General features: G+C 39.8%; 1 protein-coding gene across 1 annotated transcript in view; it reads left to right on the forward strand.

The window, feature by feature from the left end:
* The first annotated feature begins 304 nt into the window (after positions 1-304).
* HMGCLL1 (3-hydroxymethyl-3-methylglutaryl-CoA lyase L1) overlaps positions 305-18297 on the forward strand; it is a 121760-nt gene continuing 103767 nt past the window's right edge. The window contains exon 1 of the mRNA XM_004580488.3: positions 305-551. Within this exon, the coding sequence (XP_004580545.1) occupies positions 444-551 (108 nt within the window). The 5' untranslated portion in view covers positions 305-443. The remainder of the gene's footprint in view (positions 552-18297) is intronic.

Consider the following 18297-nt stretch of genomic DNA (forward strand, 5'->3'; position numbering starts at 1 on the left):
ACTGACAGCAAAGGCTGAAGATGGGAATGAGGAGACACACTAATACAGAAACGCACATTCCCTTCATTTTAGTTAGATTCTTTCCTTTCACTAAATGAACTCAAGGGGAAAATAAGACAGCGATGAACTTGTGCAGATAGTGTCAGCGCTGAGCACAAAGCGCAGGGCGGAAAATGTGCCAACCCCAAATGCCCTCCGACTTTTATTTCCTCCCCTCTCGCAGTTCCCGGCATTCCCCGCGTCCGCCGCAGGTGCATCCTGCACCAAGTTCCCGGGGCGCAGTCTCCTGCAGGCGCCCGGCACCGGCGAGAAGAAAGAGGGGACTGAGCCTCTCCTGCGCACAGGGGCCGCGCGCTCCAGAGCTGGCCGCTTCTCAGAGCCGTGCCCGGCCCGCACCTTTCTCCAGGGTCCCTCTTAGCGCCGGCTGCCGCCCCAGCCCCGCCATGGGGAATGTTCCGTCGGCCGTGAAGCACTGCCTCAGCTACCAGCAGCTTCTCCGGGAGCATCTGTGGATCGGAGATTCAGTGGCAGGGGCGCTCGACCCCGCGCAGGTACAACCTCGCGGCAGGAGGTGCCCCGCGGCTTCTCTCCCCTCAGTCTCTGCGCTTTGTGTCACCCCGCACTCCAAGGCCCTTTCTGCTGCCATTGTGTACTGTGAGGCCTCACTGCTTAAAAGGTGTCCCGTCCTCTGCCAGGAGACGCGTAGACCCGCCCCCTGCAAAAGGCCTACCTGGGACCCTCGGCGTCTCCCAAAGAAAACGGTCCCCTCTGTTCCTTTTCCTGGGGAAAGGTGTCATAGGCTATCTTGAAAGAATAGCGGCCTTTTTCTCAGTTGCATTCTTGTACTGTGTAACGAAGATGACAGATTTGTCACTGAAAGGCAGAAAAAGAAGCCCATGTAGAAAGCTAGAAAAACACATAGCATAAAATCATTTATCCGATTATTACTTGTCCTTAATAGGGTTTTTATGCTTCAGCAAATAAATTTGAAAATTGCAAGTAACAGTGATTTGAGACTAAAATTTGATCTTACAGTATTTCTCAAAATCCTTGATAAAGACAATAGGAAACTAAATAATATCAATATATGTAAGATTTGATGCGTTGCCAACCAAAGATAAATGAAGAAAATATAGGAAGAAATTTTCTTTCCCCTTAAAAATGTTTAGAATTTTACAAAATATTAAGTAACAGCGATGATTGTTATAATGTTTGAATGAAAAATGAGAAGGAGATAGTGAGGGGTCAGCATTTAGAATGAAATAATTGAAGGTACTGAGTGTTAAATTCCTTATTCCTGATACCTCATGAGAACAACATGGTAACTTATAATTTAGTGGGTAAGCATATTTGAATAATATGTGCATTTAAATCCATGTCCTAATATTAGGTGCTCGATTTGTGATTTAGGCATTCTCTGTTCAGTGTATCAGTATAGGAATTTGTTACCTTAGCTCTACAATTTGAAAATCATGATCTGTGGGTATTTTTTCCTATTTTTTTTTAATGTAGTAAAATTGTTTGAGAAATACAGACATGAAAACAAAGGCAGCTGCCATCTGCTGCTTCATTTCCCTAATCTGGGCCAGCCTTACAGTGGGCCTCCATCCAGGTCTCCCTGTGGCTGCCAGGAGAGCAGTCACTTGAGGCCATGTTGTGACCCGGGTCAAGGGTAGCAGGGAGCAGGAGGCTCTGAGCTTCCATACTTCGATGTGGGACCTGGCATCTTAATGATGGGGCTAAAACTGTCATTTGTGGACTTCTTGTAAGACGTTTCATTCCTCATGACACAGAAGAAGGTCAGCATTATTTAGCTCAAAATCTGTTGATGACAGTGATAGAAGAGAGAATTTACCATTTATCTTGTCACATGCATGTGTGTATTTAATTTCCCTAGACTGTGTTTTGAACTTCCTATTATAACTTCTTTAACTTTCATGCTCAATCTGACGTATAAAGCAGAAATGTCAAGTTTCATATTTCAAATCTGAATCTTTGGATGACTTTGTTGCTGGGTGAGCATTGCATTAATCTTCCTTTTTATTTCCTGGGCTCTGAGAATCCTATTGTAGGATAGGCTGCCAGAGAGAGGCCTGGTTGCCTTGTGGAGATGTGGAAATGGGGTAAATATATTACCAAGATTACTGATCAAAGAATATAAGCAATTAGACTCGGGGACACACATCAACCTGTAGAGGACATTCTGTTTCTTTCTAAAGAAATATCTATACCTTCCCTTAATATGGCCTTTTAACCCACAATTGTGTTGTCTGAGAGTAATTCTCAATTACTTAATGGCTCAATACTGTAGAATTGTTATTTTTTGAGCTTTGCTTATTTAAATGCAAAGGGGCATGGAGACTTTACCAATGCCTCTTTAAAATGTAGCCACTTTCTGGACTTTAAATACAACTTTACAACTTTCAGTCCTATTTCCTGGGTTCCTCGGAAATCTGATAAGTATGTGAGTCCCTCATGTCTATACCCCTAGAGCGTATTTTCGACAGTCACAATTTCAATTGCTGTTTGAGCATGACTATCTTCCAGAGATATGTTCCTGTTTTTCTTTTTTTCTTTTTTAAAGATTTTATTGTTATTGGAAAACCGGATATACAGAGAGGAGGAGAGACAGAGAGGAAGATCTTCCATCCAATGTTTCACTCCCCAAGTGAGCCGCAACAGCCGGTGCTGTGCTGTGCCAATCCGATGCCGGGAACAGGAACCTCTTCCGGGTCTCCCACGCAGGTGCAGTGGTCCCAAAATTTTGGGCTGTCCTCAACTGCTTTCCCAGGCCACAAGCAAGGAGCTGGATGGGAAGTGGAGCTGCCGGGATTAGAACCGGCGCCCATATGGGATCCTGGGGCTTTCAAGGTGAGGACTTTAGCCTCTAGGCCACGCCGCCGGGCCCATCCTGTTTTTCTTGAACTCAGTCTCCATGACCCAACTCATTTCATAGCATCACTTGGACTCTCAAAGACAGTGCAAACTTAGCACTTCCAAAGTTCAGCTGTGTTCTCCTCCCAGCCTTGGGTCTTCTTCAGTGTCTGCCCTTGCAGGGAACACCTTCACAATCAGTTACATTCTTCCACACAGTTAGGAATGGCTTCATTCTTTCATTGTCCGTCACCCAAACTATCACTGTGTCCTCCCATTTTACTTTGCAAATTTGCTTGAAATACATTTTTTTTCTACCTTTGCTGCTACTTCTGATTTATTTCTGATGTGGACTGCCCAACTGTTAAGTATTCTTATTGTCCATGTTTTCCTCTTCAATCTGTGGTGCAGATAACATTTACTTTAAAATGTAATCGTAGCCACAGGTGGCAGGTATTTGGCCTGGCAGCTGAGCACTTCACATGGTACCACTAGTCGGGATGATCTGCCATATGACTTCTTAATTTTTTTAAAAAAAATATTTATTGGAAAGTTGGTTATACAGAGAGGAGGAGATACAGAGAGACAGATCTTCTGTCTGTTGATTCACTCCCCAAGCAGCCACAAGGACTGGAACTGCACTGATCCGAAGCCAGGAGCCCAGATCCTCTTCCATGTCTCCAACATGGGTGCAAGGTCTTAAGGCTTTGGGCCATCCTCGATTGCTTTGCCAGACCACAACCTAAGAGCTGCATGGGAAGCAGGGCTGCAGGGATTAGAACTGGCGCCCATTTGGTGTGTGCAAGATGAGAACTTTAGCTACTAGGCTTCGTGCCGGGCCCCTACTCTCTCTAACTTCTTATCTTCACATTTTTATAATGGTCCACAAAATCAGAGTGGTGCAATCTTACTGTAGTTTTAGTGTGCATTTCCTGATCATTAGTTTTAGCGATTTAGGATTATGGTGAGCATTTGTTCACAATCCTTTTGCTCATTGCTATTGAACGGTTTGAGTTTCTCACTGTTTATTGACTCCTTTTCAGACACATTTCTATTATTTTAGTTGTTTCTTCACTGTGCTAATTGTTTCTTTTAATAACTTTTTTTGGTCTAATTTTGTTGTTTCCCTTGCTTTGGGGATCTGAATTAAAACAAAATGAGACAAAATAAAACAAAAAGCCCTGTGATTTTCATGTCCTAGAGCGCTTAACTTTATTCTCTGCTAGTAATTTCAAAGTCAGGTATTACATTTAAGTCTTTAATATATTTTCAGTGTATGTTTGTACACTCTAAGAGAAGACTGTAGTTGGATTTTCATGCCTGTGTATACACAGTTTTTCAACAGCAGGTATTAAAAAGACTGTCGTTTCTCCAATGTGTGCTCTTAGCATCCTTGTCAGCTTGCTATCGATGCAGGAGGGTACATGCAGTTTGTGTATTTTATTTCCTTAGTGTATTGGCCTATTAGTCTGCATGTCTATATATACTTTCAATCACTGTAGCTTTACAATGCATTTTGAAAAAATATTTGTTTATTTTTACTGGAAAGTCATATGTACAGAGAGAAGGAGAGACAGTGAGGAAGATCTTTTGTCTGCTGGTTCACTCCCCAAGTGGCCACAGTGAACAGCTGAGCCAATCCAAAGTTAGGAGCCAGGAGCCTCTTTCCAGGTTTCCCATGTGGGTGCAAGATCCCAAGGCTTTGGGCCACCCTCGATTGCTTTCCCAGGCCACAAGCAGGGAGTTGGATGGGAAGCAGGGCAGCCATGACAGGAACTGGCACCTATATGGAATCCCAGCATGTACAAGGCAAGGACTTTAGCCACTAGGTCATCGTGCTGGGCCCTACAATGTACTTTAAAATCAGGGTGTATAAATATTTCTTACTTTATTCTTTTTACACAAGATATTGGTTATTTGAGTATCTTTTATGATTCTAAACAAATTTTAAGTGTCTCTTCTAGTCTTATGAGAGTGATATTTGTATTTTGAGAATAAAATCTGTTGACTGTTTCAGTGACTTTGGTGAATATTGAATATTATAAATAATGATATTTCTTCTTCCAATCCAGCAGCATAGATATTTTTTGATTTCTTTTTTGTCTTTTTGGTTTCTTTCATCAGTGTTTCCCCATTTCTTATGGTGCAAATTTTTTCACCTCCTACATTGAAGTTATTACTAAGGCTTTACATTTTTGAAATTTCTCTTTCAGATATTTTGTTACTACTTTATGTTAATGCTATCAATTTTGGTGTGAATATACTGCAATATTTTGGTGTTGAATAGTTGCAATATTGTTGCCTTTATTGTTCCAATACTTTTTGTTGTTGTTATTGTTTGGTGCAGACGATGATATTCTATGTGAGAGTTCATCTCTTCAAACACTGGTGACAACTGGACTTCCTTCTTTCAAATGCAATAGTTTTTATTTCATTTTATTATCTCACTTCTCCATGACTCTCAGTGTTGGGTTAGGCAGAAGTCCTGGAAGTGGTAATTTTTGCCTTGATCCAAAACTTAAAAAAAATCTTGAGATTTTCTTCACTTGGTACAGTGTTAGCTGTTGTCTTGTTGTATTGGTCTTTGTTATTTGTATATTCCTTCTTTATCTAGTTTGTTCAGAATTTTTATGAAGGAATAAGATTTTATCGTGTGGCATTTCTTTGTCTATTGATGGGTTCAATTTTCCATCACTCAATTGACTAAACACTATGTGTCATGTTTAGTGTTTTTTTTTTCAATGTGAACCATATACTAGCATTGAAGTTGGTAAGTAATCCTTTTATTGTGCTAGTGTTCTTTAGGATTTTTCCATCTATTTTTATCAAGAATATTAATGTATAGATTAGATCTAAAGTTGACCTAATAGAGGGAGTTATTTCCTTCTAATATTTGGGATAATGCCAGAAATATTGATGTTGAGTAGTACTTAATTGTGTGGTAGAATTTAGTAAGGGAGAAGTTAGATTCTGGACTTTTCTTTGAGGTGGACTTTTTATTATTAATTGAAATTTGTTGGTTGTCCCTGGCCTATTTTGGTATTCCAGGGCTTCATGATCCACTATTGTTTAGGAGTGTTTGTGTGTCCAGGGATTTGTGCATCACTTCTGAATTATCAGATTTATTGGCATTTCATTGCCTATAATAATTTCTAATGATCCTCATAGCTCTATGATATGAGTTCATTTATTTATCTAAGTCTACCCTTAATTAATTTGAGGACTTGTTGAACTGTTTATCTTACAAGCTTTTGATCATTCTCACGAAATGCGTATATGTGATGTATTAGCAATTGGTACTAATTTAAAAAAATCTTTCTACATCACTACACTTTTAGTATGAACAATTTTTAAAAGTGTACTTATGTATTAAGTGCATTTTATCTTATATAAAAATAAGTGCCTTTAAAAATAGTTATGTCTATTTATCCACTGTTTGGTTCAAATGTACCTTTTATTAACTGCTTATCTGAATATATCGTTCTCCAGTAAGTGAATTTTTGTGTATTTATCCTTGCTATGAGTACCGATATATTATTGTCTGCCGTTTCTATCAGCCTCCTTCCCTGCTTTGCAGTTCTTTTTTAAAGTTTATGATGATGATGATGATGATGATGTTTGACAGAGAGAGCCATGTGAAGGCCTTTCAACAACCTGAGCAGGCAAGGCGAAAGCTAGATCAGCACTGGTCACGAGTCTTGTGTTAGAATGGCAGGGTAGCAAGTGCCTGAGCCATCACCTGCCACCTTCGTGGGTACACATTATCAAGGAGCTGAATTGACTAGAGAGTAGCTTGAACTCATACCAGAAACTCAGAGAGGAGGTGTAGACATCCTGTGGACACTACACGCCCATCACTACGTTCCTTTTTCCTTTTTATTTTTTTTTTTGCAAAAGATTTACTTATTTTTATTGCAAAGTCAGATAAACAAGGAGGAGGAGAGACAGAAAGGAAGATCTTCCATCTGATGATTCACTCCCCAAGTGACCACAACGGCCGGATCTGCTCTGATCTGAAGCCAGGAGCCAGGAGCTTCTTCCAGGTCTCCCATGTGGGTGCAAGGTCCCAAGGCTTTTGACCATCCTCGACCGCTTTGCCAGGCCACAAGCAGGGAGCTGGATGCGAAGTGGGGCTGCCTCTCTGGGATCCCAGCTCATTCTGGGCGAGGACTTTAGCTGCTAGGCTATTGCACTGGGACCCCCATCACTACGTTTCTTATCTTCAAATCTGTATGCCTTTTTGTGGGTACTTTTTATTTTATACTTAAATCAATTGTTTTGTTTGGAGTGATCGGAGTATTTCCAAGAATAAAACTCAATTTCAGGAAAGTCTGCTTCATTACTGCACCTTGTTTGTTCGAATAGCATGGACCAAGTGTATCACCATTCTGATATCTGTTGACGTAAGATAAATGACAGGTGAGATAAAATCAGTAACTTTTTAAGCACTTACAATACTAATTTTAAGTCAAACTTTATTATGGTACAATACAGTTAAGAGATTGAAATTGTAGAGATTTGTGGTTAGAGGTTTATGAGATGAACTGTCACAATTAATAGTAAGCCTTTTCATGACTACATGAATTAATGTCTAGAATGGAGTAGAAGTCCAGTGAATTCCACAGAGAACAAAATCTTGGATAGAATGTTCTCCAAGGCGTTAAATATGTCACAGAATGTTATTGGGATCTGTAATGAAAGGAGCAATGGTTAATTACGTTCCAGAGTCTTTGAAATATTATGGACACAAGTCATCAAGTCATCAAGCGGTGATAAAGGGGATTATAACCGGATTGCACAGATGCCAAAGAAGCAAGTCTTTTAAACAGGTGGATGTTTCCTAGGGAAAAGAAACTTAGCATACTGATAGAAAGTAATATGACAAGGTTATAAATGAGATACAACTTCTCAAAAAGCAGTTGAAGCTTCAGGAAGACCAAGTGATGATAGAAATGTCCAGCAGAGAGGCTGACATTTTGACAGGGTTGGTAAGTATAAAGAAAAGTTTCCACCTGGAACACTGAGGATTGAATATTTGCATAATGAGAAAAGTAAAGAACTAGGTAAGATTATTCAAAACAAGTTGATAATTTTTTGAAATTGTACATGATTTATTGGGAAGCGAATAAAAATAACAATATGAGGAATAAAATGGGTTACCAAATGAATCAATGTGAGTCTCAAAGTGAGTCTCTCTCTGTGTATGTCAGCCACAGCCAAGTCCAAGACATCGCATTTTGAGAGGATACGTAGCTTTCGAATGTGGATATACAGATCTTACAGCCTCCTTAAGCGACACAGGCTGTTCATACCTTGGTTCCTACAAGGTTGTGTTGGCTTCGTTGTGCCGAGAACGAGAGCAGAACGCTTGAGAAAGCAGTCTGATTGCTTTACCCTAAGAAAATATTTTATAAGAGATTCAAGGATACTTCAAGAATTCATGGAAAAGTGCATAATAAAAACTCTGGGTGATTCAATTTTTTGGTCCTAACTAGACATCTTTTAACTCAGTTTTCTACAGAGATTTTAAAAAGTATGTTATAGACATTTAAATCTTGCTCATGTTTTGATCACTTGAAACACATTGTTTTGTGTGAATTTCCAGTTCCAATGATTTTTATAACTATTTAGCTACAACTATTGAATGTTGTATTTTTTCTCTATTTTTTTCTCTTTTTAAAAATATTTTTAATGATACAGTTCTTTAGGACCATGAATTTCCCCTTCCACTCTTTCCATCCCCCTTCTCCCTACTGATTTTCCCTATATATTACCATAGTATAGTCCCTCGACAGCAGCCACAAGTTCATCATTCTGCTCTCTGAGTGTATCATGACATTGTAGGTATAGACCATAATAGAGTCCAGCATTCTATTGTCAAGACAGTGTTTGAGTTGTAAGATACAGTGTCTAGCTGCTTTACATGCATTGGTTCTTTAATCCTAGCTATAATTGATTTTAAATATTTATTCTCTGTTATACAGAAGGTTTAATAGCTTTTTCATGGTCAATAGAACTGAGGTAGTTCTTGTCAGAGCCTACAATTTTCACATCTATACCAGCACTTTCTGGATAATCTGGTGACAGGAATCACACGAGCTGTTTGTTAAATGTACTGGAAATTCTTTCTTTAAGGATTTATTTATTTTTATTTAAAGTCAGAGATATATGGAGAGGAAGAGCGACAAAGCGGAAGCTCTTCCATCCGATGATTCACTCCCCAAGCGGCTGAAACGGCCATAGTTGGTCCAAAGCCAGGATCCAGGAGCCTCATCTGGGTCTCCCATGCAGGTAGAGGGTTCCAATGTTTTGGGCTGCCCTTGATTGTTTTCCCAGGCCACAAGCCTGGATGGGAAACTGGGTAGCCAGGACATGTACTGGCACCCATATGAAATCCTGGCGCGTACAAGGCAAGGACTTTAGCCACTAGGCCATCACATCGGGCCCTGTATTGAAAATTCTTAATCAGTCTCTCTGAGTTGGATCCTAACAACTTTGCTTTTATTTGACTGAATTTTGGGAAATACTGTGTTGGATGCTACTGCCATTTCTCTGCGCATTATCTGCTCACAGAGGCTGCTCTTATATTTCCTCTCTTCTCTGCTTTCGGAGAGCTTGGCTCCTGCCCATGAAGAAAAGAGTGCTGTGCATTTTGACTGCCCTTCTGTCTTTGAGGTTGAGACTAGAGTTCTATCCAGAGTAGAACTGTATTGGATACAAAAGGAAAAACAACTTGGTTTCCAATAAATTTCCTGTTTCCTTCAGTCTTCAATACTTTGTGTCCTTGGATTTCTGTTGGCTCCTGCATTTCTTCTTTCTCTTATTCCAGCTGGCTTTCACATCTTTCCCTCCCCCTACTCTGTGTTCTTGTTTTTTTCATTAGCTCTGAGCTCCTCCAAGTTTTCTGGCTTTCTTTATGCTTACTCACTCTGTGCTGTAACTCTCCCTGACCTCTTTTTCCCTTCTTGTCTAACACTCCCAAGATTAGCATTTGTTGTGTTATCTTTTTTAATCATTTAAGGGTGTAGACTATGTATAGAGTCCTAACTATAAGTCACTGTCATGTAGTATGTAGTCATTAAATAATACAAAGCAAAATCAAGTTTGTAGACCATTATCACAACAGAAATTTTGGTTCAAATGAGGTTGTCCAGCTTGCTTGCAGCCATAATAATAAAAGCAATGTTTAGAACGTTATTTTCTGGTTCAAGATTTGAATATTGTTAGCAGACGGAAGATATGCTAATTGACTTCCCAGTTACATCAAATTTAAGCCCGAAAATATTTTATATAGCGAAGACTATAGTTAAAATGCACATATGCTAAAGTATCGACATTTTTAATAGTACTCCTGTTTTATTTGTGTACTAGCTGTTTGTGGCATCAAGGTTATTTTTTATGCCTATGTGTTTTTTTTTTTTAAGAAAATATGTATTTATTGGAAAGTCAGAGGGATACACAGAGAACCAGAGACAAACATCTGGTAGCTTATACTTTGGGTGTCCACAGTCACGAAGAGTGGGGCAAACCAAAACCAGGAGCTCAGAGCTCAATGTGGATCTCTCATACAGTGGCAGCATCCCAGTTACTTGAGTAGGCTTTTACTGTGTCCCAGGAGGTAGAGCATCAAAAAGTTGGTGCTGGACGCAGATCTGGAATTTAAAGGCAGGCACTCCTGGATGTCTGAAGTGCCATCCTAACCTCTGTGACAAAGGGCCATTCCTGTATCTGTGGTTTCTGATCTACAGTTACATGGGAGGTATTTTAATGAAACTATCTATGACATTTACGAACATTGGTGTATTTTCTCAACAGGATGGGATCCAATTGTAATCATTCAGCAAGCATGAAATTGTCTTAAATATTAGAAATTTCCCATTTTCCTCTTTGGACAGTCTTCCTTTTTCTAAGTGACCAGAATTCAGTCCCAATTGAGCACTCAAATGCTTTTAGCTTCTTGTGGATCTAATCATATTCATAAGTATTCATAAGCCAACTTTTATGTTTTTTTTTCTTTACAGGAAATAACATTGATTGGTGGATCTTTTCCTCTAGTCACTTTAAGATCAGAATTTATGTGAAAAGAACTTTATATGAGGATGATTTTCATATTATGGAGGTTCATGGAGGATTGTATTTTAAACCGTTTACCCCATTTAATTTATATGAGTATCAACTAAGAACATGAATAGAAAAGCTCTATGAAAAATGAAAATGAATGTTGTGGTTTTTGGTCAATGGTGAAGGGATCAAGTATGAGCTCCAAGCATGCTTTTGACAGGGAATTGATGGAGGAGATGGAACACATTGTTACAGAAAATACAGTCACTAGAATTTCTCTCCAAAAAGCATTTCCCAGGACACATCTGCATTCTTCACTGTTATGTTCTTTAAATCTCTTTATGTCCTGCTTTTTATTTGGATTATTTTTTTTCCAGTGCAATTTTTTCTTGGAATAAAATGAAGAACACAAGCATACAAACTTGTTCTAGTTCAGTGCAGTGGGAATTTGTGATAATGGTCTGTAGTCTGCACACATGGCACTGTATACTCATTTAATCTCTTATCTTTGCTAAGAAAAGCATAAAGGATCCACAATGCTAAGTATATATAGATATTTAAAAATATATATATACTTATATATAATTTAAAATATATATATATTTTAAATTTGAATGCTTTGATTGTTTAAAATTTGAAAATTCTATTTCACTACTAGCCGTCATCTCTGCCCTGCCAACCACAGTTATTTTGCTCATAGGGTATTTTTGTACACCCGTTTTTGTTTTCTCCGTTAAAACAGAATTCTCAACGAAATATGGTTGAATGGAAAAAAAAATATTTCTTATGAAATACTGTGGGGCTCAGGGATGAAGAGGTCAGTAAGACAACAAGATGGTGACTAACAGGGTCACTGGGTTACACGTGGGGATCAAGATGGCGGCCAAGGACGGAGCCCTGGGCGTGAACCAGGGGGGGGGGGGTCAAGTCGTTTCAAAGAAAGTCTGATTGGCCAGGGCCATTTCGCTCACCTGCCCGTGGCCTATGGGAGGTGGCTTCCACAGTGGTGCTGATGACAATTGACTCCTAGTTCCCCCCTCCAGGAATTCCTGGCCTGAGGCTGTTCACTGCTCTATAAAAGAATTTGTATTTCCCAAATCAGTCGGAACTGCATAGACGGAACCCCTAACCCCTGCTGGTCTGTTCGTCTCCTGTGCACTGGGAGGCTGGGTGGTAGACGGCAGGCTCAATCGCTCTGGCAACGGGGAGTCTGTGGGGGAGACCTCGCAAAATACTTAATATTTGAATGGATCAAGTCTTCACACTGAGCGTCACTATGTTTAACTTATCTTTGTAATTGTGACATGATGTAAGCTCTTAAATTCTTATTAATGTTTGGCAAGTATATTCTTTGTATGTGATAAATAGAATGACAAAAATCCAAGATGTAATGCTGGTTTCTTTTTTCTAAGTTAACTGACTTACGACTGGTGTAATTATGCATTTAATTACAACATATATAATATTTTGAGTACTGGAATTGTTTTAGCTGTTATTATTTATTTATTTATTTTTTAAAGATTTATTTATTTTTATTGCAAAGTCAGATATACAGAGAGGAAGGTCTTTCGTCCAATGATTCACTCCACAAGTGATGTAATGGCCAGTGCTGCGCCGATCTGAAGCCAGGAGCCAGGAGCCAGGAGCTTCCTGCAAGTCTCCCACGCAGTTGCAGGGTCCCAAGTCCTCGACTGCTTTCCCAGGCCACAAGCAGGGAGTTGGTTGGGAAGCAGGGCTGCCAGGGGTTAGAACCGGCGCCCACATGGGATCCCGGTGTGTATGAGGTGAGGACTTAGGCCACTAGGCCACCATGTTGGGCCTTTATTATTTATTTTCTTACCAACCCATTTAATGTCCATTTTTATATTGTAGGGAAAGCTTGAGGAATCAAAAAAGAAATAAACCAAAAATAAATTAAAAAAATCCCGTTTTGGACCTCTGTTCTGAAGGTCAGAGAAATGAGAACTTTTATTTTCCACACCTGTTATTTCTGTTGAATGAATTCACGGATTACACAATGCTCATCATCATGTGTCTCCATTTTGCAGGGAAAGAGGTAGAGTTATTAGGGGTACATTGATTCCCCTCAGAGCTAAGCAGCTTCTCCATTGTTTCATTTAGCTAAGATCTGTCATTTTGAATTCAGCGTTTGAATTGTCTCCTATTAACGCTAAGTGCATAAAATGCCACCTTATATTCATAACTTTCCAAGTCACACTTTCTTTGACTATGAAATACAGAAGTACAGAAGAATTCAACTGCCTAAGAAAATGACTTTAATGTAATTTTTACAATGAAAACATCGTTTTGCAAAGTCTTCTTAGTGATTTTCATTAACAAGCACTGGAGTCTAGGAAGCTTGGCAAACCATGAGGCAGGAAACCCCAAAAAGAACATATCTGTCAGACGCCTTTCCATCTGGGCTTTCCTTCCAAATATATTTGGATCATGAAGAGAGTAGAGTGGCTCTCTGCCACCACTTGCATGCATCTGTAACCCACTGGGGTGTACAAAGACTGACATTCCCTTTTTAAATCCTTCATCCATCTGTATGTATATTGTTGTGAAATAGAAACAAAATTTAGGTTAATGTTAAAATCAGAACATGAATCTTATTTTCATGGGACTCAATTTTTATTTTCTGAAAAAAATGATTTAGGGACTGAGAATTCCCAAATTTTTGAAGTGATGTAGGGACGTTCAAGCCTTGCATTTTACAAAAAGTGGTGGAATAGTTTAGACATTAAAGCCCAGGGTAGTTTGGTGCTCATTTTGCCTAGATTTTAAGGCTGTGTTTATAAAACACATTTTCAAGTCCTGTGGAGAAACAGATGTAGTTATTCAGGGTTTCACTCATGAAACTCTGCTATCACTTAGACACCATTCCGTTATGACAAAATTTTAATACTGAATTGAATACAATTCTGCTGAATGTATGCTCTAGAATATGTTGAAAAGAAAAGATGCGCTGTAGGAGATAGAACTTAAATCTTGCATAAATAACCATTTATAGAGAGCTGTACTGCTAAGTGGATGCTGATCTTTGATAGACAAGATACAGTGATAATTTATTAAGTAGGATGTCAAATGTTTGTCTTAGTAAAAATTATTTTTCAGGGCCAGTGATATCATGTTTTCAGAAACTTGCCGTCAGTTTGCAAATGACTTGTCACATGGGGCAAAGGAAAGAACCTATGAAAGACAAACTAATATGTTAGCTGTTAATAGAGCCTTATTAACAACAGTGTGGGAAACTGGGTAGCAGCATCAACTAGTCTTTACCAGGCAGATCACCTATTTCAAAGACTTTATCAACGCTTCAAGAATTTCTGAATTCTCATGAGATTATGTTATTCGCAATTTCAATATCAGGAAAGTGATGCTTAGAGAGCTAATGAAGTGCTCCAGGCCAATCACTTTGTAGAGTTACTGTGCTTTGACTAACTTCAAGTCCCAGTGTCTGTGTTTCTTCCACTGCAGTATAGTAGTATACTGAGCTTTAGAAACTGCAGAGGAATTAGTACTTATTTTAAAAGTCTTTTTGCTTTTTAATATATGATTCAATTTATCATGCACACAATCACTTTAAGGAAACAAACTGCAGTTGTTTACAGAAGTTTGAAAATGTAACTCAATTTCCATTATTAATTCATTTTGTGAGCCAGCATTTCCATTATGAGGCACAAGAACCATGAACAATTTGCAGCCACATCACAGAAAGTTTATTTAGACTATCTTACATATATTTTTGTAATTCTTTTTTTTTAAATCTATTTTATTGTGTTGTTGTTGACAATCTTTACATAGTTAATTACAGTTAAAGAAAGAAAAAGAAAAAAAAAGTTCAGGGGGATAGGGAAGTGGGTAATACTATTATGTCCATATTGTTTCCATCATGTATCTGAGGTAAAGGGGGATATTGAGGGAGAAGCCCCACCCAGTTTCCCGCCCACCCCGAGTCCCGGATGTGGGGCATGCTCTGAGATATGTGCTCAAGTGGTGTTAATAGGTAATAGTTAATAGTTAATAGTTAATAGTTCTCCAGTTATGAATCGCTGCCAGTTTCGCTCGATGAGGTCGTCCACTGATTGATATGGTCCATCATAAAGTCTCCGTTTGCCCCATATTTCGCTGCCAACATACAGCTGAGATGAATGATTGATCTGCTCTGTCTTCTGTCTTTTCTTGGTTAGAGTTCTGAGTCCAGCAGTTCGATTGGGGAGATCTCCAAAGAAACTTTGAGGTATTCCCAGACTAGTTTCTTGTATGTTCTAGCAAGCACAGGGCCTGGCACAGACCATCACCCCGATCAGCTGGTGGTTGCAATTGCTGGGTTGGTTCTGTTTTCAGTCCCGAGTTGCACTGGAACCAATGAGTGCTGCAGTCCAGTCTGGTTCTGCCCAGCTCCACACAAACCAGTGGGAGCTGCAGCCTAGTAGGGGCGACCCACAATAACCCCCACCAGGCCCTCCCCCTACCCTGGTTTGCCAGTATGTGTAGCAGAAGACCAGTCTGTCCCCCATCCCATTTGGCTCTGGCACTTGTCACTGGGTATTAAAGCTTAGTTCTATCTAACCAACTCAACCATCCAGCCCTTCGGGTGTTGCTGAGTGCCTCTCTATCTAGCCATCCCAGCCCCCATCCTAGTTTTCATGCCCTCCCACTGGAATAGTGACCCAAGAAGGGGGAACCCACTTTTTCCCTCCCAGGTCTCTCTGTCCCGGTTTATGCACTCTTTAGGTGGTTCTGTGATTTGACTTGACAGAATTAGTCCCCAGTGCCAGCTTCTGCGGCTATGCCCAAACATCCCTCACCCACTGTAATTTATGCTTGCACCAGCAGGAATAATCAGCCCAGCCTGGCTTTTCCCTGATCTAGTCCACATGCAGCGCACAGGTGTTGCAGCCTTGCATAGTCTAGTCTGTCTCTATCCCAGCCCACGCTCTCCAGTGGGAGTAGCTGTCTGGCGAAGGAACCAGCCCCTTAATCCCCCGGCCAGTTCTGCCCCTCCCTTCCTTCCTGGATCTCATGTGTGCTGGTTGGGTGCTGCATTCATATCCAGTACAGGCAACCACGCCCTGGCATTCCATAATGTGTACTGGTTTTGTCGCGACCAAACCCGGCTCATCCCACACTCTGATCTTTATAACTGTTCATTAGTATCTTCATTCAGTCTACATTACATTCCACCAGCTCTCCTCGTCTCTAATACCTTTGGATAAACAGCTTTATAGGATATTTGTGATACGTGTCCTTCCACAGTTCTTCAGAAAGTAACTCAGGGTCATGAAAAAATTCTGGTTTCTGTAGAATTTATTCTTGAAGCCTTTCTATGCATTGCTTATGCAGATTTCATATTAAAGAAATAAATGGCCATTTTAATTTGGTACACTTCTGAGACACATACATGCTTTCTCATCATTTGTATTTTCATGAACTTTCTGAATACTCCTTTACATAGAAAATTTCTAGGAAACTTCTAAAGAAGTGGTACTTAGGGGCCAGCACAGTGGCAGAGCAGGCTAATCATTCTCCCTTTGGCACTGGCATCCCACGTGGGTGTCGTTGCATGTTCTAGCTGCTCCACTTCTGATCCAGATCTCTGTTATGGCCAGGTAAAGCAGCTGAGGATAGCTGCAGTTCTTGGAACTCTGTACCCATGTGGGAGACCTGGAAGAAGCTCCTGGTTCCCAGCTGCGGATCAGCTTAACTCTGGCCATTGTGGCCATTTGGGGATTGAACCAGCAGATGTCTCTCCTTCTCTCTCTGTAAAATATTCCTTTTAAATAAAAACAAATACATCTTTGAAAAATAAATGTATTTAGCTTATGTCAACCATTGGATATTTATTCTTACTCCTAAGAGTCCATTCAGGCCCACAGTATGTATAGTAAAACCACATTATAATGCAATAAGTGGGAAACTGCAGTCACCTAGACAGTATGGAAATGCTGTTGCCTATGTGATGATAATAAAATCTTCATAAATAAGACACACTTTATTTGAAATACAAAAACTGATTGCTGTTAGTTGTCATGAGAAATACAAAGGCAAACAAGTGTTACATTATTTACCACAGAATAAAAGATAATGTGGGAGAAAGAAAAGATAATGTAGTTCGAATATCATCCTACAACATCCTAAAACATTCTAACACAAGTTTTCCTGTGTAAATCTAGAGGGAAATGAGGGTCTGCAGGTGCCCCAGAGTTGTGTTCTCATGAACAGTTGAATTCATATTATCACATGATGCAAATTCATGAGACTTTGGTATTCTACTTTTGCTCAAAATTCCTTAAACTGTGCTATGAGTGCTAGATGCTGAGAAGGCCAGGACTCCTTGTGTTATGTTTAAAGATAACTCATTTCTCAACAAAGGAGCTTCCACTTGTCATTTCCCATCACTGCCCTCTGAGGAAGCCATATGGGGACCATGAGACAAGGTGACACCTGTCATTCTCACTATTATCTTCTGCTCCTAATGATTGATAAAAAATATCTCCAGGGTCCGAGCGATGGCCTAGTGGCTAAATTCCCACCTTGCATCTTCTGGGATCTCTTATTGGTGCCAGTCAGTGTCCCAACTGCTCTACTTCCTATCCAGCTTCCTGCTTGTGGCCTGGGAAAGTAATAGAGGATGGCCCAAAGCATTGGGACCCTGCTCCCACATGGGAGACCTGTAAAGAGCTTCCTGGCTCCTGACTTCAGGTCAGCTCAGCTCTCGTAGCTGTGGCCACTTGGGGAGTGGACTAGCAGACAGATCTTCCTCTCTGTCTCTCCTTCTCTCTGTATATCTGCATTTCTAATAAAAAAACAAAATAAAATAAAGTACATCTTAAAAAAGAAAATGTCTCCAACTATATTGTGAATCTAAATGCAAAATAAAGTTAAAAAGATGCCATTTGTTTAAGTAAACCACCTGCTACCAAGCATTCCAATCTACTTCATCAATGCTAGCTAAGAATATGTTCATGTAAAAATGACAAGAATTACATTTTTATTCTCAATTCCCAAGTTCAAGAGAAACTAGCTGGGTGTCTACTGTCTTTGCCTGCTCTGTCTGTCCAATATGTGTTGCAGTTGCTTTCTTAGCTTCTTGTATTTTCCTGTGACTTCAAAATATTAAATCAAGCTTTGGAACAGTGATTTTTACTTTATTTGTAATTGACTATGACAGTGGAACCTAATTCTACTATTACTAGAACAAAACTACATGTCAGTCTTTTAAAGTTCCAGTCTCTTCCGTTACAAACTCTGAAAGGTGAAACCTTAAAACAGGGAGCACAGTGGTGGTGGAGGTGGGCTACCCTGAAACATTTCCGGCACAATTAACTCCTTTTCCACCCATGTATTTGACATTAA

The sequence above is a fragment of the Ochotona princeps genome, chromosome 1 (genome assembly GCF_030435755.1).
Source record: "Ochotona princeps isolate mOchPri1 chromosome 1, mOchPri1.hap1, whole genome shotgun sequence".
Classification (NCBI taxonomy): domain Eukaryota; kingdom Metazoa; phylum Chordata; class Mammalia; order Lagomorpha; family Ochotonidae; genus Ochotona; species Ochotona princeps.